This window comes from Doryrhamphus excisus, linkage group LG21, assembly GCF_037039965.1.
Source record: "Doryrhamphus excisus strain RoL-2023G ecotype Guam linkage group LG21, RoL_Dexc_Guam_v1.1, whole genome shotgun sequence".
NCBI lineage: Eukaryota > Metazoa > Chordata > Actinopteri > Syngnathiformes > Syngnathidae > Doryrhamphus > Doryrhamphus excisus.
In genome coordinates this window covers 1,614,066-1,633,399 of record NC_136377.1, presented here as the reverse complement: position 1 = coordinate 1,633,399, position 19,334 = coordinate 1,614,066, and the positions used below count along the sequence as shown (strand labels likewise).

At 40.0% G+C, this 19,334-nt stretch overlaps 2 protein-coding genes and 1 long non-coding RNA gene across 7 annotated transcripts in view; 2 read left to right on the top strand and 1 right to left on the bottom strand.

Annotated features, from left to right (window-relative positions):
* camkk1a (calcium/calmodulin-dependent protein kinase kinase 1, alpha a) overlaps positions 1 to 1,569 on the top strand; it is a 39,602-nt gene extending 38,033 nt beyond the window's left edge. For all 3 annotated transcript variants that reach the window (XM_058087778.2, XM_058087779.2, XM_058087780.2), the window contains one exon: positions 621 to 1,569. In XM_058087778.2, coding sequence (XP_057943761.2) covers positions 621 to 693 — 73 coding nt within the window. In that variant the 3' untranslated portion in view covers positions 694 to 1,569. The remainder of the gene's footprint in view (positions 1 to 620) is intronic.
* Positions 1,570 to 3,683: 2,114 nt separating this feature from the next.
* p2rx1 (purinergic receptor P2X, ligand-gated ion channel, 1) lies at positions 3,684 to 17,449 on the bottom strand. Of its 3 annotated transcripts, none has more exons than XM_058087783.2 (14): positions 17,205 to 17,449; positions 12,844 to 12,988; positions 11,840 to 11,911; positions 10,672 to 10,729; positions 9,673 to 9,760; positions 8,185 to 8,265; positions 7,712 to 7,853; positions 7,198 to 7,343; positions 6,936 to 7,026; positions 6,275 to 6,340; positions 6,113 to 6,208; positions 5,818 to 5,907; positions 5,082 to 5,126; positions 3,684 to 4,991 (listed from the first exon to the last, which is right to left on the bottom strand). In XM_058087783.2, exons 1-14 carry the CDS (start codon positions 17,339 to 17,341, stop codon positions 4,986 to 4,988), a joined length of 1,263 nt encoding a protein of 420 aa, XP_057943766.2. In that variant the 5' UTR covers positions 17,342 to 17,449; the 3' UTR covers positions 3,684 to 4,985. The 3 variants fall into 3 exon arrangements, with proteins under 3 accessions (XP_057943766.2, XP_057943765.2, XP_057943767.2); XM_058087782.2 differs by having other exon boundaries at positions 10,660 to 10,729; positions 17,205 to 17,448; XM_058087784.2 differs by lacking the exon at positions 5,818 to 5,907 and having other exon boundaries at positions 10,660 to 10,729; positions 17,205 to 17,445.
* LOC144894532 (uncharacterized) lies at positions 6,974 to 13,265 on the top strand. The gene is made up of 4 exons (XR_013625136.1): positions 6,974 to 7,389; positions 8,166 to 8,322; positions 10,593 to 10,755; positions 12,834 to 13,265. It is a non-coding gene; the product is annotated as an uncharacterized LOC144894532 (long non-coding RNA).
* Positions 17,450 to 19,334: the final 1,885 nt, after the last annotated feature.

Below are 19,334 nucleotides of genomic sequence, written 5' to 3'. Positions count from 1 at the left end.
TAGAAATCAGTGCCGTGCTTTTTATTCATATGCGATCTTCCTTTAGTAACTGTCGCATCATTGTGTCGCATCATTCATTTGGACCGCCACAAATACATGTGAACTTTTAACACTTCTTTTTGTGTAGCTTGTCGTTACAACTCCATGCAGTAGCTGGCGTCGTAACTCAGTACTAATCGTAAGGTCTGTGTTCGTCAAGATGCACAATGACGTGTCGACGTCATTTAAAATCAATCAATCAAATGAATGTTTATTATCATCATACTGATTTATGACTTTAGTCCCACAAGAAAAACATGTCTGTGCATTTTGCATTGGATCTCCTTAGATTATGCAGGTGTACCTAATGATGTGGCCGCAGGGTGTCGTCTGCAACCAGCCGTCTACTCTTGCTTATCTCATTGGCGAGCGGTGATTTTTCGCCGCTCGTTTCCCCACCTCAGAAGTTTCCTCGTCATCGTGCTGCCGCCGTCATTTTAACGCTGCTTCACGCATCATCATCATCAGCGTCTTTGTTCATTCAGAACTCATCCTGAAGGAAAGTCCTGCTCCGGTCGCCCCGCTGCCTTTTGGAGAGAGTTGTTAGCCGGTTATTTATATTTCCCCCCCCCTCTTTTCAGAAAGAGCAGCACAGGTGATGGACCCAGAGAAGGAGAGCTGGAGGATCTGCATGAAGATGAAGCCTCCTCTTGAGTCTTATAGACGCAAACTTCCTTCTCCTGTCTTGTCCTTCATGTTCTCCACTGCGGAGAAGCTCCTAAATGCAACGTGATTTCAATATGCTGCTTTTTATACTCAGGCTTGCTTTTCTTTGCACTTCCTGTTGACCTCAAAGTAAGCAACTCCACTCCTCCTTTTTTTAAAAGAACCTACTGGTCAAGAAGAAGGACATGAGGGATTTTTTTTTACTTTTATTGTTGTTATATTTATATTTTTTGTCTTACAGTGATATAGGGCTTTTAATTTCCAACAAGTTATTAATGTTGTACTTACACATTACGTTTTATCAGTGTTATCAGTCATTCATTCATTTTCTACCGCTTATCCTCACGAGAGTTGTGGCGGTGCTGGAGCCTATCCCAGCTGTCTTCAGGCGAGAGACTGGTGGCCAGCCAATCACAATGGCACATATAGACAAACAACCATTCACACTCACATTCAAAACCTATGGACAATTTGGAGTCGCCAATTAACCAGTGGCTAATAGTCTAAAAATAAAGAATTCATTTCAAGAAATGCTGCAAATGTTTGACAGACAGTATGAATGTCCAGCAAAAAAATGGCAATTCCACAACTTCAGAGTGAACGATGATGCTAACCACTCGGTTATCATTCATATTCAGTCATATTTTCTTATTTATTTCCTGGGCTATATTCATTGTCCTATGGCTGTGTGGGAACTTCTGACGCGTTTTATTGTCCTATAGATCGGGACTTATTATTTACAACACATTGCGTAACTCTTATGCTGTGGGGACACAAAACAGTCGCTAGATAGCAAGCATCAAATTTACTTCTTAACTGAAGAAGCCAAAAAGTACCACTTCCACACAGAATGGGAGGATAACCTTTTTTAACCTAATAATAATAATAGAGCATAGACTACCACCAAACAGCCATCATTAAATCATTAATTTATGGAAAAACACAATATGGCGGGGGAGCGATATTACGAGGGACGACTTCATCGTATTTCATCACAACCCAATCACAGATTAGATCTTATTAAGTGTTTTTTTTGTGTTTGTTTGTCTCAATATAGTTTTTTCTCGCTACTGATTGTGTACTGATGAGGGAAACTCAATGAAGGGCTTTTTTTTTTTTAAACTCTTAAGAAGTTTTGTATACGCAACAATCTGGCACTCACGCTTGTCCATAGTGCAAATTGTGTCGTCCACCTTAAAGGCTAATTCACTGCTTGCACTTTACATGACTTGATTTACTGTAAATATGGACGTACCTGAATATGCCAGACCTGCTACTCTACGCTGTACATGAACAAGACATGGACTGCATTATCTGTAAAAGACGGTAGATGCTTTCCTCCTGCATGCCACAGTTGTGCCGCCACCAATAACACACTTTGTACCGTAATTAGAACACGGTAAGAGCTTTTAAGTGCACTTCCGGAGCTACTGGAACAGTAAGGCTAGTTTGGACACCCCTGTGGATCCCACCCACACGTAATGTTGCTCTATGGTCTCGTACTCAACAAACCCAAACATTTGAAGTCTTTAGCGCAGGGGTCTCAAACTCAATTTACCTGGGGGCCACTGGAGCTAGGATCTGGGCAAGGCTGGGCCGCATCAGGTTTTTTCCCCCCAAAAAAACGCATTTATTAAAAACAAACTTTTTCAGTGCTTTGGTTCCGATTTTCTACAATAAAAGTTCTGATAAAACATTCCACTGTTCTTAAATATCTTAATTTTTATTTTTCTGCACAAAATAAGATGAAAAATAAATAAATAAATCAAGAATAAAGAAAATCAATCAGTAATAAATACATATAATAATAATTATAAAACGGCAAATAATAAAAACTTAAGAAACCACATATAGTTGGTGGGTAGACAAATGATTTTTTTCAGATTAAAATGAACAAAGCATTATTAGAGCCCTGTAGACATGACAAAACACGACTATAGTCACATTTATACTCTTTTTATTTACAACATATTGCGCAACTGCAGGGTCTTGAGACACATGCTAACTCGCAAACTAGAGAGCTAGCGACCTAAACGGTAGCCTTCAAGTTATTTCCTTTCAACTTAAATAGCCAAAAACTTACCACTTCCACACGGATAGGGAGGATAACTATTAACAGTTATTTAACCTTTAACATGAACATGAATCAAACGTAATAATTTTTTCTGGGTACATGATACCATACAGCATCCATATCAAACTTGCGCGGGCCGCACTAACATTGAACTTTCATATCAAGGCGGGGGCCTCAAACTAGTGTCCTGCGGGCCACATTTGGCTGCGTGTTTGAGACCCCTGCTTTAGCAAGATTCATGGAATCGATCTCACTGTTCCAATAACTCTGGAAGCCCCCGCCTAAAACGCTCTTTATTCGTATTTCCAGCATGCGTCAGTCAGTCGATGAGTGGCCATATGTGTCATTATCTAAACCTCGTGCAGAATTCCGGGGCTCCAAAATGTCACAGACGCTGCATTTAAAGCAATTCTAGGAGTAGACGGAACTGTTGCATGATCGATTTGAACAATCTGCATGTCAAAGGAACTTTGGTAGACTGCTGGGATTTTCTGTCTGCATGATGTGGCAGATCTTGACCCAGCAGCAACTCTAGTCGTTTCACTACATCGTAGAAATAATATCACATGAATGGGATTTGGCAGGAGGTATCCCGATTCTTTTTTTAGCCTCCTTTTGTGACTGCAGTTCTTAAGGAAGAGAGAAAATCATACGTCTACGGGAAATGGATGATAAATGGGTCCTATTTATATGTGTGAGCTGTTTTGTATTTTACTGTCCTGATGAGATGTTGACGTTCTGTGTTGTCTTTATACCTGTCGTTATACAAATGTATTTACTGTATGAACAGAATCCTGGCACATCCTCACTGTAAATATGTACTTTTATATGCATATATATATGTAAACATAAAGCTATTTTTGCATGCCTTTTCTACACTTTGATTTGAGAGACAATAAAAATGAAACCTTGAATCCTTTTTATTATATTTGTGCTTCCTCTGCAGCTGACACATAATCTTGTAGTTAATATGTCATCTTTTATTGAATTTCATTGTTATCATAAAACCTGGACAGTGGCAGGAAATGGATGACACAAGATACCTTTTTGGGACACTTCATTAGGTACACTCGCACATTTGAATGACATCCAAAGTATGTGGGGAAAAAAATTGCCTTTATGAAGAAAGTGCTTATGGGAAAAAAAAATTGCCATTATGAAGAAAGTGCTTATGCCAAATGAAAAGGCACAAAGTATTGTATGGTCACCATTTGTTGACTACTATTGCACCGGTGTTGAGCAAAATACGAAAAAAGTTATTTCTGTAAATGTACATTGCAGCCAAGGTTGTAGCACCAAACTCTAGGCCCCTGCACAAATGCCTATACAAACTTTTTGCAATTTTTTTCGACGACCTTGAACGCTACAAAGTGGAATGAACCATTTAGCACTTTTGCTAGGTGGGTGTAGCTTGTGTCAGACCGTCTGGAGTTCATTAAAGCAACCTTGTTATTGAACGTTTACAGCGAAATTTATTTTATTTTAACATTTATGGCGTAACCTTTCATAAAGGAAATGTTGAAATTAAATAAATCTTAAAAACTTTACGAAAACATTCTCTCTCATCCTACCCCATTCTTCGACGCCATTGTGTACAGCCTCAAAGGAACTACAGTGTGCCGCTGGTCAGAGAAACAAACAGCAGAAAAAATACATGTTTATTAATTATTAAAAACTATGGAAGCTCGTTTAAACCCTGTTTATATCGTTTAAAATATCCCAATGGTAAGTCATCATTTTTAATAAAAAAAAAACGAAATTATGAGATACAAAACTGCGCACGCGCAAGAGGGTAGCACATGCGCAGTTTGTATGTAATTGAGACTTTTTTTTATCTTTTAATTATTGATTAATTCTCATAATTGTTATCTCATAATTAAATTATGACTTACCATTCGGATTTGTTTGTCTTTCAGTGGCTGAAACGGGCTTTCATAAAAAACTGAGCGTTTTTGTAATCTCAGAATTGACGATACAGCTGGTGTATTGGATGTGTACCAAATGTGTACATTTCGACACATATTCTGTAGCTTATGGTGCTTGTAACAACGGTTGTTGAGGAATTCACTGCCAGAAGATGACGTCTCAGTCAGAAGAATTATTTTTTCTGTCCTTTGTGTTGATTTGTTGGGCCTTTTTGGGAGATTCCACCAGTCCATGACGTAAAATAACACCGCCATTACGGTGATAGTTCCCCCCACGGTGGTCACTTCTATTGGAAGAATGGTCAACACAGGCAACAGGTAAGTGATCATTGTTGATGGTTGTAATTTAATGTTCTCGTTAGAAAAAAAAAACTTACTTTTGATTCATCTGTCTCTGTGCTGCCCGCCTCTGAGTCAGGGTCCTGCAGCATACAAGCACAGGAAATCAAACGCTCAGGTAGTGCAAATAGGCGGAAAGCTGAACATGACGGGCACCGGTGTTTCCCACAGGACTGCAATCTATCTGTGGCATTGGCTTGAGCGGTGGTAGGGGGAAACAAAGCGAAGAGTAAAACTTACAGCGCCATCTACTGTATGGTACACGGACAGTCCTGTCATAATGTGTTAAGATTGTGTTAAGATTAATGTTAATTAATCTGTGTCGGTCCGTATGTATTAGTGGCAGGCCGCTGGGGATGTAAATTTATGATGGATGATATGATTGAAAAATGGTATATTCTAAACACACAACGATTCGATTTGTTGAAGTAGACAATCTTACATTATAATGGATGCTTTTAATTTGATGTTGTTCCTGTCGTTCCTTTCGCCGACACCCCAGGCTCTCCTTGAAATGATGGAACTGTCAACCGGTTCCTCGTCCTCAGATACCCGGTGCATCTTTCTACAATTGATTAATCTAAAAAGATTTATGAGTGAGTGTTATCGATCCAGGCGTCCCCTATTGGTGAGACCGTATCGCTCACTTGTCAAACTACGTAGATATCCGGTTGCATCGGTTTGTTATTCACAACCCGACAGGCCGCCACAAATAAATGAGTGTATGGGAAACACCGGATGTGCAGGAAGAATCTATAGTCTGTCTACACTCACATGTGACTGAGCAGTGTCTTGAGCTTGTCCTGCTTTGGCTTCGTTGGCGTAAAAGATGCTTGTGTCTAAAGTGAGTGATTCGCTGTCGGTCTGTAAATACAAAATGCGCTGCCTGTTTTTTTTCCTTCTTTTAACTGCATGAAGCAAATGTTATTATGGGAAAATATATTGCATTGATGTGTTTTCATGTTTCCTACAGTGTTTGCAACCAGTGGGCTGTTCCCTACAAATGTCTCTGCTGCCATCTTGTGGTCAAAAAATTAATAGCGTTTGTCTTGAAAGCTTGGGATCTCACCTGTGCATGTGTATCTGTGTATTTGAATTTCATGTTCTTGTAAAATTCTCTTTTCGGGAGCAAATACAGCAACACCAAATCGCAGACCACAGTTGCCTGAAACAAATAAATGAACAATTGAATGGATGGTTGATTTTCCTAAAAAGGCAAAAACAAACATACCACTCCGAAAATGCCCACTCCGGAGCCGATTGCTGTCAGTGTTGGGATGATGTCAAATTTTCTTGCCTGTGAATCCAGAGCATAGCGTTATCAGGAAAACCAGCAAGCACAACATTAGGTACACTTGCATAATCGACACGTGGGCCTCAGTTCACAACCTAGTGTGGTTTTTGAACCAAATTACGTACATATTAATGAACTCATTCAATCCCGGCCATTTTTCAAAAGACAACCCCTTGTTAGTAATCAGAACGTCGATAAGTTTTAGGAAAATATCAGTTCCCAACTAGAAAAGAGCTATTTGTGAAAATATATATTTCAAGCCCAACTTGACACAAATATTTTTTGCTTTTGTGACAACTCAAATATCCAAACAACTATGCCAACATAAAGAACACAAAAATAACAAGCACGACGGGGCGCTGCAATGACGTCAGCCTCCCTCTGTGCTCCTCTGGCTTCCTCTGGTGGACAGAGAAAGCATTGCAGCACCCCTTCAGCCGTAACCAATGAGTGTTAAGTTGCTCTGTGATGAATTTAGCATTCTTGTAAGATGACATGCTGACCGTTATATCGATTAATGACGATTTCTAATGGGTTGACAAGCGTGTTGTGAGTGAGTTATCTATTGTGTAGGCGTACCCAATTAAGTGGGACTTACCAGTGATTGCACGATGATGTCTATCCTGATGCCGAACACTTTAAGGAGGGTTCTTTTCTGTACCTTGTCCTCCATGTAATGTTTTGCATACCTGAAGACATTCAAAAGAAATTATACATATTTCCATTTTACACTGAAGTATTAGGGCCACATTGATTCAATAACAATGAGATTTTCAGAATAAAGTAGTTAAAGCAGTTCATTAGCATGATGAGTACTAATCGTAAAAAAAAAGTGCTGATGGTGGAACGTATTTACACACCGAAAGTTGTAGCCGACTGACGCTCTGGCCTTGTCTGTCTCTGCAGGGTTCCCATAGAGCCCGTGGAAGTTGTACGTGGGTTTACAGTGTTTGACGTCCACATCGAAGTTGCACGTCCAGTCAACCACGATGCCGATGGCGCCTCCCTTGCACACGAGGAGAACATGACGTATGGTACGTCAATGATTTGTGGTGAGCAGCAGTTTTTTGTCATTGTTTTGGTTGCGTTTAGGGCCGCGGCTAACCATTATTGACTTTTTATTTGCTGGAAAAAAGTTTGGACACCCCTGTACAAGCAACGATGATGGCTAAGGAGAACAATCAGATAATGGGGCAATTTATTGGATGATTGATTAATCATTTCTTCCTCATTTAGTCTCTTTTTCTACCATTAATTATTCGATTAATTATTCTTATTGATCTTGCAGGGCTTGCTAAATTCCATACATTAAAAAATTTAGTTCAAATTGTAAAAAAATACAAACATTTGGTAGATCCTTTGTATGAAACTCACCACTTTTGCTATAGTTTGGAAATTGAATCCAGACTCCTTGACAATGTCTCCCAGTCGGAAAATAGGACACAGTGGAGCCTCCTTGGAATGATGGAGACACTTGCTGATATACGCTGCATCAATGCCCTCCACTAGGTTACTCCTGCAAAAGCACAAAAATACGGTGTCGTGTATATTTCACCGCAGGTTCAATTCCGTATACAAGCAATAGAAGCAATACCATCCAATTTATTTGTTACACTTCCTTTGATATTTGATACTAACAATAGGCTTTTCTTGATGAGATTCAGTTTTTTCTTCCAAAATATCAAAGTGGCCTTCACATCTTTTCATTTTTCAGTATGTGGCCCTCGGTGGAAAAAGTTTGGACACCCCTGCCTCACTTCAACACATGAATGGATGTCTGTTATTGTTTAATATCACATTGCATCCTGATTTGGTCATATATTAACAGAGAGGAGGAGGTCCTTCACCTTGTTACGCCAAATATGGGGAACGTTACAGAGTTCTTGATGAAGAGTGTGTAGTTCTCTGCAGACATCAACAGAGGGGGGCTGGATGGAAAAAAAAAAAAACAACAAGAAGAGATGAGCATCTCATCCATCGTGCAGGTAATATTTATTTTAACCAGAGTGGAAAAATAATCAGTGTTTTCCATGCGTTCATTTATCTGTGGTGTTTGTGTAGTTTGTCATTACAACTCCGTACAGTAGATGGCATCGTAACTTTGCTTCTTAACACACCTCATAAGCGTCAGGTCTGCCAGAAAATACAATGGAATAAATCATGGATCTTTGCTGGTTGAATATAGGCTATTCGTAGTCAGAAATATGCATATTTAAGTTTTTGGTTTTTGCCTGAATTTAAGTATTATCAAGCATAAAAAGGCTAAATGAACTAAAATATGTGATGAATAATGATTTCACAACAGGCACAATAATCCTTATCACACCCTACTGTTGTGGCGGTAGCCCACGCCAAGCTAAAACTCAACACTGAACTCCTGATGTCACTTCCTGTCACAAGTACAAGTCTTATTTATGTCTTACATGTCATATTTTCTCTTATTATGTCTACTATATCAGGTAATATGAGTGTAAAGGTGACTTTAGGGGTGCTATTCTGTGTCTAGAGGGCTCTAGACGTTTTGTAAACATGTTTTCTTTCCTCTCACTTTAAAAATATTCATATTTTAAATATAAAATAAGGAATCCTACTTAGTGGAAATGATTATTTATCAGGGTCAGGTATGGCATATTTAGTGAATGTTCAGACATATCTGTTCATCAATATAGTGAGATATTAGCTGCATGATGAAACACTGAACTCCTGACCTCACTTCCTGTCACAAGTACAAGTCTTATTTATGTCTTACATGTCATATTTTCTCTTATTATGTCTACTATAGCAGGTAATATGAGCGTAAAGGTGACTTTAGGGGTGCTATTCTGTGTCTAGAGGGCTCTAGACGTTTTGTAAACATGTTTTCTTTCCTGTCACTTTAAAAATATTCATATTTTAAATATAAAATTAGGAATCCTACTGAGTGGAAATGATTATTTATCAGGGTCAGGTATGGCATATTTAGTGAATGTTCAGACCCGTCTGTTCATCAATATAATGAGATATGATGAAACATAGTTGTTGGAAGGGGGCCGCACGATGGTGGAGTGGTCTCCAATCTCCGCTCGGGCATCTCTGTGCGGAGTTTGCATGTTCTCCTCGTGCTTGTGTGGGTTTTATATATGTGTCTATATGTGACGTGTGATTGGCTGGTGACCAGTCCAGGGTGTACCCCGCCTCTCGCCCAAAGACCCGCAACCCGAGTGACGATAAGCGGTGTAGAAAATGGATGGATGGGTGTTGTGAGGCGTGTCATGTCTACCGTTGCACAAAATGAAACTAACAAGCCTCGGTCAAAAAGCATCATTATGCAAACAGACCTCATGTTTTGCACTTACTCCGGTATGCTGTGGTCGTTCTCAACAGGACACCAAGCCAGAACCTCACAGGTCTTTGTGGCATTGACACACACGCCGGTCATTTGCCCTTGAAACGACAAGACAACAATATCCATCATCACTGCGGCACTAATCAGGCACTGTTTGTTTTGAAAAGCAGAAGAAACGAACACATACACGCCACTCCAGAAATGTTCTTCTTCCACTTATCTTTAATTAGCATCAACGGCAGCGAGCGAGCGAGCGAGATGTGAAGCAAATGCTGACAAGTACTTCCCATATCTTATCTCATCTTGCCCTGACGTTATATCGCTCCGTGCTGCGAGCAGCTTCATCGTGTACTGGACCAGTTCTAGAAGCCATGCTCCAGGTTCTTGCTAGTTAGTGATGCAGCAATGCTTTTGCCCAATTGGACAAACATCGGCGACTCTTCTTGTTAATTTGGCATGAACGGTACATGAAAGGCCAAAGACCTTCCATAAATTGTAATGAATTTGAACCTATTAAAGTAGCTCTCGTGTGCACGGTTGTTTGTTTTAGTGCTACAGCAACATTTACACTATGAGCCTATGCCTATGTGGACATGTTTACTAGCTTAAGGCAGGGTTTCATTGACGCTTGAGCGAGCAACAAGACAAGATAGAAGTGAACACAATGTCCAGTGGCAAGGACATTGCTTTTTTTTAGGAATAGAAGGAGAGATGCAACGTTTAACAGCCGTGAGTCATTATCACATGCATCCAAGACTTGTCAGCGGCCAAAGCCCATTTTGCAAACACAGTGCAGGTGAGATGTTTTATCTCATCCGTCCCGTGACCATCATCACGTCTTAAAAAGGCTTTGACAAGTTTGACAAGGGCTTACGGCGGCGGCCAAATCAAATAAGGCAATGATCTCAAGCGATCTTTGTTTCTCCACAGAAAGACAAGACGGTTATTCAGTGACGACTGAAGCGGTCAAACACACTCTCAGGCCGTCAGGATTTACCATGTCCCGTACGTTTGAAAGTCCCTCCTTCGCAGTCGGCGTCCGAGCTGCAATTGTGCTTGCCTGGAAGCTGTTGGGAACAGTGAATGAACTGGGGTCAGTTTATTTCTATACTGTAGCATAATTATATGGAATATAGCATAATTACTCTAGTTAGAGTCATCCAAGTACTTATACTGATATATGCAGTATACAGGTATTTGTTTAGATGACACTAACTACAGTTATATAGTATACTGTATCAGAATTGATAAGCTGGCGAACATGAATGATTGGTGATTAACTTAAGTGGGTTCCACTGTTCATACTCTCCTGTTGAAAAATTGAAATATTTTACATTTTGGCCACACAGTCTCCCCTGTGCCTGCGTGGGTTTTCTCCGGGTACTCTGGTTTCCTCCCCCATTCCAAAAACATGCATGTTAGCTTCATTGGTGACTGTAAATCATCCATAGGTATGAATGTGAGTGCCAGTGGCTTCATTAGGCTGTCATCAGCCCCCCCTAAAATGTTCTTGAGTCCCCCCTAAATAATTGTTTATATTTTATATTTTATATTTTATATTTTATATTTTATATTTTATATTTTATATTTTATATTTTATATTTTATATTTTATATTTTATATTTTATATTTTATATTTAAAGCGGTAGAAAATGAATGAATGAATATTTTTTATTGATTTTTTTTCAAAAAAAATTCTCTGACAAATTTCAGATAATAGGGCAAAAGCAGGCTATAATAATGATTATTATGTAATTGATTACTGTTGATTTTTTTTAGTTTTTATTGATTTTTTTTAACAAAAAAAATCTCTGACAAATGTCATATAATAGAGCAAAAGCAGGCTAATAAGCAAGCCAATAAGCAGGCTAATACTAGCCTACTACTACTACTAGCAGTAGTAGTAATAATCAGAAGAAGAAGAATAATGATAGTAATAATAATAGGCTAATGACTAATATAATAATGATTATTATATCATTGATGACTGTCCACTGGACAGAATGGTTGCAGAGATTGAGCAGTGGTTTTGCAGTATAGATTGTGTGTACTTGTGTACATTTAATGGTGGCCCGGTTCTTGTTCCTTATTTGTTTTGGGGATTTTTTTGAAGAATGTGTACTACATTCATCCATATCCTGTGCACCCCCCCCCCCCCCCCCCCACGTACCACGTACCTCAGGACACGTTCCCATCTTCTGACCTTCAGTTATAATGTAGTTAGTCATGACCACAAAGGATGAATCTCCCTGTAGTAACAGTTGAAGGAGATATATATTGAAAAAAATGACAGTTTCATATCAGACACATATGTATAATCAATTGTGAACATGAATGTAATCAATTTTATACATCAACTTAGATCTCTCTATCCCTTTGATGCTGTGTGCTGTGTAAGTCCAGCACTTGCAAATCTAAAAATGGCTAAATGGTCTATTTTTTTTTAATTATTATTTTTTTTTTTTGCTAAATGGTCTATTTAAGGCATTCATTCAAATATGGCACTTATTTTCTGTTATTAATTCTACCATATTGGGTACTACAAGTGTAAAGATGACTATAGGGGTGTTATTTCATGTATCAAGGGCTCTAATAATATCGAAAACCATATTTCGAAGGTTGTAAACAGGTTTTCTATGCTCTCCGTGTGTAAGTACTCCACTTATAAATAAGAAATCCTACTTTGTGGAAATTTACTTCCTGCCTGGAACCAATGAACTGTAATAAACTAGGGACTACTGTATATACTGTACATGTATGTACATAGTATACCAAGTTTCTATCTCGTGTTTTATTGAAAGCAGCCTTGACCTGCTGGAAGGGCTGCGCCCAGAATATTAAAGCAAACAAGACAATCACTGTGTCTCCCACAGTTAACAGGACCTAGTAACATTTTAGGTAAACATAGTATATTTGACTACAGTCTATATTTTCATAGGCTGTTTGCTCTGTTCTTTATAGGAAGGGAGCACAAGGACACCAATCTGTGCTCGCCTCGTATGTGTCGTCACTGATTGCATCTGGCATCAAATGAAGCCAAAGTTTGAATGTTTAGATGTTTTTAGACCGGCTCGGCGTGACGTTCATGTACTCCGACAGGTTGCTTCAACTTTGGACGCTGTGATCCAAACAATAACACTGATTCCTCTTGTTGGTCTTCATTACGATCAGAGCCACCGACCTGCGGCGGGAAGACATAGTCGGCCACGTCCCACACTCTCTCGTCTCCGGTCACGTTGGTGTAGCCCACCCCTTTCATTTTGGTGAAGACGGAGCTGACGGCCGTATCTGTAGACTGGTAGCCTTTCTCGTAGATGAACACCCACCTGAACAGGACGCAGGATACAAGCGGTCAGGCCTGTCATCACCTCGCTCTCCAGCTACACCCCAGGCAAGCATCCAAGCCCACAGGCAAGGACATGTGTACCCGTGATGTTGACATTACACTCCAGCAGCACACCTTGCACCCACGTGATTCACTGGAGTTGCATAATGTCACTGTCTTCTCATTTAAATGCTTGCTAAAGTTCAAATATTACACCTGAATACAGACCCTCCCGGGTAAGATGCCTGATTTTGCAGGAGTTCCACGAATTTGGATGGAAATGGGGTTTTTTTTAGGTGTTGCGAAAGTGAATGAGCTGTCCTATCTAGTGTTTGAGCATAACCTTAGTCCAGCCCTAGGCTGGGAGAGCTAGTCTCCACAGAACGGGAGCTTTCCTAACTAATTTTTGAGCATGGACTGATAAAGTTTGCACAGATGAGAGACGGAATATATTCTAAGACAACTTGGGGGTTAGGATGTCGTTTTTTTCTGGGGGTTTTTCAACTTGCTTCTAATGCAACTTTCAACTCAACAGGGGCCCCAGAAGCACCCAAAAAGGGCATAAAATGCCAATGTTTGAAGGCGGTGATTTTTGACAAAAAATGTAAGGGGTTGTTAGTGGTTTTTTTCTGTTTTTTTCAACTTGCTTCAAATGCACTTTTCTGGTCGAAAAACCAGGGGAAACCTCACACACACTCAACAGGGGCCCCAGAAGCACCCAAAAAGGGCATAAAATGCCAATGTTCAAGGACGGTGATTTTTGACAAAAAAACGTAAGGGGTTAGTTTTTTTCTGTTTTTTTTTTCTGTTTTTTTTCTGTTTTTTTCAACTTGCTTCTAATGCAACTTTCTGGTCAACAAACCAGGGGAAACCTCACACACACACACACAACAGGGGCCCCAGAAGCATCCAAAAAGGGCATCAAATGCCAATGTTCGAGGATGGTGATTTTTGACAAAAAACGTAAGGGGTTAGTTTTTTTCAGTTTTTTCTGTTTTTTTCAGTTTTTTTCAACTTGCTTCTAATGCAACTTTCTGGTCAAAAAAACAGTGGAAACCTCACACACACACAACAGGGGCCCCAGAAGCACCCAAAAAGGGCATAAAATGCCAATGTTCGAGGACGGTGATTTTTGACAAAAAACACAAGGGGTTAGTTTTTTTCTGTTTTTTTCTGTTTTTTTTCAACTTGCTTCTAATGCACTTTTCCGATCCTAAAAACAGAGGAGACATCTCACACACTCAACAGGGGCCCCAGAAGCACCCAAAAAGGACATAAAATGCCAATGTTCGAGGGCGGTGATTTTTGACAAAAAAAACGTAAGGGGTTGTTAGTATGTCGGTTTTTTCTGTTTTTTTCAACTTGCTTCTAAAGCACTTTTCTGGTCAAAAAAAACAGAGGAAACATCTCACAGACTCAACAGGGGCCCCAGACGCACCCAAAAAGGGGCAAACATGCATGCAAGCATGGGTCAAGTCGTCGCCCCATACAGTTCCAGTACAGTACCGTTGCTGTTACCATCAATAATTGTATGTAAAATACGGCAAACGCTTCCTCTTGTTATGAAAGTTTAGATTTAAGGAGGCAGTGGAAAGCCATTAAAAGAAGAAAGAAAGCGTGAAAAATGGCAGAATCTTCCCGACCAGCAGCGGAAGGGAGATGTGTGTCTGCTGCGGCAGGAAGGGAGAGGCGAGACAGAAAGGAGGCTTCTTGATGTGCTGAGGGCTTTTCTCCCAGCGTTCTGTGTTGCTGCGATTAGCGCTCATTGTCTTAAACATCCCCAACCTCCAACAATCCTGATTGTCATTTTGCATCAATTTAAATGTGGCATTCAGGGACTTAATTGGAAGAATGTCTCGTTTGCGCTGACCGCCCGCCGTCGATGACGTGCATCACTTTCTGCCTCCATTCAAGGAGATTACTTTTTGGGTGAAACGCTCTTCCTTTTCATGTTGTATTTTTGGAAAGATTTATGCAAAACACCGCCTGCTGTGTGTGTGTGTGTGTGTGTGTGTGTGTGTATGCTCGCTAAACTGTTGAATTTTCATGCACTGGGAAGAAAATGTCACTGGAGCTTCAGAAAGTCCACATTTATGCTTCTCTCGCAGACTTGGTGAAATTAGAAATGTAAATGAAATCAAAGTTATCTTACAAGCCAATCAGCGGCGCACTGAAGGGGCTGACTTCTACTTCACTGGAGATGGTAGCATCGCAACCACAATGTCTTCGTCTTCCTTGATGGACAAGGAGGATGGCGGCCATATCGCCAGACAATGTACACATTAATAAATGCATGACAAACAATAAAATTGTGACAGTTTGTAGTGTAGCGGTACACAGTGTTGACTTTTGTAGTGTAGTGGTACACAGTGTTGCCTTTTGTAGTGTAGTGGTACACAATGTTGACTTTTGTAGTGTAGCGGTACACAATGTTGACTTTTGTAGTGTAGTGGTACACAGTGTTGCCTTTTGTAGTGTAGTGGTACACAATGTTGACTTTTGTAGTGTAGTGGTACACAGTGTTGCCTTTTGTAGTGTAGTGGTACACAGTGTTGCCTTTTGTAGTGTAGTGGCACAGTGTTGCCTTTTGTAGTGTAGCGGTACACAGTGTTGCCTTTTGTAGTGTAGTGGTACACACTGTTGACTTTTGTAGTGTAGCGGTACACACTGTTGACATTTGTAGTGTAGCGGTACACATTGTTGTTTTTTGTAGTGTAGCGGTACACACTGTTGCCTTTTGTAGTGTAGTGGTACACACTGTTGACTTTTGTAGTGTAGCGGTACACACTGTTGACTTTTGTAGTGTAGCGGTACACATTGTTGTTTTTTGTAGTGTAGCGGTACACACTGTTGCCTTTTGTAGTGTAGCGGTACACAGTGTTGCCTTTTGTAGTGTAGCGGTACACACTGTTGCCTTTTGTAGTGTAGCGGTACACACTGTTGACTTTTGTAGGGTAGCGGTACACACTGTTGACTTTTGTAGTGTAGCGGTACACATTGTTGTTTTTTGTAGTGTAGCAGTACACACTGTTGCCTTTTGTAGTGTAGTGGTACACAGTGTTGCCTTTTGTAGTGTAGTGGTACACGGTGTTGCCTTTTGTAGTGTAGCGGTACACATTGTGGCCTTTTGTTTGCTTTATTCTCACAATATTACAACTTTTTTGTGAAAATTTTCCAATTTGCGACTGTGTGCTGGAGCCTATCCCACCCTGGACTGGTGGCCAGCCAATCACAGGGCACATATAGACAAACAACCATTCACACTCACATTCATAGCTATGGTCAATTTAGAGAACATCTAAACATGCAAACTCCACACAGAGATGGCCGAGGGTGGAATTGAACCCTGGTCTCCGAGCTGTGAGGTCTGCGCACTAACCACGAGACCGCCGTGACGCCCCCTAGTTAATTTAGTAGCTTGAAATATTAAACAAAAAAAATAATAAATAAATAAAATAATATTATGAGATGGAAAACAACAAATGAAGTTATAATTTATGGGAAATTAGGTTGCAGAAAAAATTATAATATTCTGACTTTTTGTATGATTTTTTTCTCATAAATGTATGACTTTTTAATTTATGTACAACTTTATTATATAACTGTAGTCTCTAAATCTGAGGTTATTTTGGTTTCAATGTGTCCCTAATACTCGGTCGTAACTTGGCTTAGTTTAACGCCCAAACAAACCAAAGGTAGGAGGAAGGTAACAGGTCCCGACGCTGTTTGCCAGCCAATTGGGCAGCAGTCGATTATGATCTATGTTAGCTTATGTCCCAGCTTGTTTGTCACACGCAGCTCCTCGGCATAAACACACACGAGTGCTCTCATTCCACACTAACAATAACAAAAAAGCGAGATCCCGTCCTCCTCCAAAGTGTTGCAAAAGAAAGCAGACTGCATTCTTGGGAGAAGAAGGACAATCGTGTAAATGCGTCCATCCGTCGTACGTTGCAAGTTGGTGCACGTGTGTGCATGCGGCGAGTGGTCAACGCAAGCAACGCTGCCTCAACTTGAAAAATGACTCATCGGCTTTTTTTTTCCGTTTGCAGACACGTTCGCAACAGAAGCACCCATTCGGATGAGGAAGCTGTCGGAATTCCGAGGTCACCCTCGGGGGTCATTTTGAAGACAGTCTCTGTCTAACAAGCTCAGCCTCGCAAGAGAAGACACCCCCCCCCCCCCCCCCCCCCGCATTTCCCAAAAAAAAGTCTTACCCGATGATGTAAGCCAAGACGCCCAGCTGGATGAGACGACACACCACCCCGACTCTCCTGTTCCTGACCAGAACCTGCCGTGGGGTCTCATACTCGAAAAAGAAGTCGGAGAGGGCGTTGGTGATTTGGCTCTTCATTTTAAGGCGGCTGACCCACAGAGAGACCAGGGTCTCCTCACCCCACTCGCATAGAAGCACACCCCTCACTTCCTCGCCGCTGCCTCCTCTCCTCTCATCAGGAATGTCAGATGTGCTTCATGAGAAGTCCTGAAACGTGGACTTCCTCCCTCCCATGCTCTCTCTCTCTCTCCTTCTCTCTCTCTATCGCTCTCCCTCGTTTCTCCCCAGCTTGTGGATCTGTACGTTCATCCTACATCTCCATCTTTATTGTACCTCTGAAGGCAAACATTCACTTTTTTTTCTCTGAATTTTATGGCATTACGCAACAGTTGCCGCACCTAAGCACAGGATCTTGCAGTAATCGAACCTTATGACACCCTCTTCCTGCATGGCAAGGGCTCTCTTTAAGTAATCAAACCTTATCGTTATCCCACTGACAGCCTCTTCCTGCGTGCAAGGCGGAGATAGGTGCCGCGCGAGCTCAAGACAAATACATATTGCTTGTTTGCATATTCTCGTGTCACTGTTCGCAGACGTTAAGCCATCTTCCTCGTGTCCTCATCCTCGTGTGGTGTGGGGGGCACATACATTTCTCTACTTCTGGGAGGTTCTTGCATGTAATGTACAACCATTAGAACAAGGAAGTGGTATAGAAATATATACGTATACTGTATATATACTTTGGATATAACATGACAAAATGTTTGTCCCCTCAAAAAATGGCTCAGGTCAAATTCCCACTCCGTTTAGCTATGGGAGACACACTGATAGGAATTTAGGCACCGCAGAATTGAGACGAATGAACAAAAGAACATTTTCATGCCGCCAGTGATATCTCGCCACTCAAAAAAGGGGAAAAAGTCAGCTGATTATTAAAGTTAATATGATCCGCCCGTTCGGAATCATGCACACACCTCACCTCGCCAAGGAGTTGTTACAGTTTAGGTGTGTGTTTTCCAGTATTAGACGGACTCGGGTCATTGTTCCGGATGCCCCCGGGGGCCATTTGTGGCCCTCAGTTGTTTTTTTTTTAATGGCACACATCACATTCTAAAAATATTATTTAGCAAGAAAACAAAAAAAAAACAAGCGGCAAACATAAAAATAAAAATCAGCAGACAAAAAAAAAATTCAGAAAAAGTTGAAATTAAGTCAATAACACTAAAATATTAGGAGGAAAAATAATTTATATTCTTTTTTTAGGACTGTACCAATAATTATCGACCTGATAGCATAAAAATGCAGTTTCAGATGATATCACTTGAAATATTAAACAAAAAAAACATTCTTTTTTTAAAAGTCATAATATTATGAGATGGAAAACAAAAATGAAGTTATAATTTATGGGAAATTAGGTTGCAGAAAAAATTATAATATTCTGACTTTTTGTATATTTTTTTTTCTCATAAATGTATGACTTTTTAATTTATGTACAACTTTATTATATAACTGTAGTCTCTAAATCTGAGGTTATTTTGGTTTCAATGTGTCCCTAATACTCTTTCGTAACTTGGCTTAGTTTAATGCCCATTTTTTTTAAGTCATAATATTATGAGATGGAAAACAACAAATGAAGTTATAATTTATGGGAAATTAGGTTGCAGAAAAAATTATAATAAAGAAAATAAAAAATAAAGTCACAAAAATAAAAGTCAAACTATGGGAATAAAGTCATAATTTTATGAAAAGAACATTTAAGAATACTATTTAAGTTAAGAATAAAGTTTAAATATTTAGATTTTTTCATAGCAAAAATGGGTGAAAAAGAGCAAAAACCAGAGTTAATTCGAAAATAGGCTTTTCCACCTCAGTTACAAAGCTGAGATGCATCCATCCACCCATTTTTTTTTCTATGCCGCTCATTGGGGTTGTAGGTATGCTGGAGCCTATCCTAGCTGACTTTGGGTACACAATTTGGAGTTGCCAATTAACATAACAGTTTTTTTTTAAATATATATATATACACAGTATAACTTCTTAGCATTTCTACATGTTTTGCTTAAAAAAAATA

Coding starts and splice junctions, on each gene's coding strand:
- p2rx1 (XM_058087782.2), bottom strand. CDS start 17,341: ATGAAGAGCCAAATCACCAACGCCCTCTCCGACTTCTTTTTCGAGTAT. Junction 12,989..17,204: donor GTCTTGGCTTACATCATCGG/GTAAGACTTTTT, acceptor CGTCCTGTTCAG/GTGGGTGTTCATCTACGAGA. Junction 10,730..11,839: donor AGATGGGAACGTGTCCTGAG/GTACGTGGTACG, acceptor TGTTCCCAACAG/CTTCCAGGCAAGCACAATTG.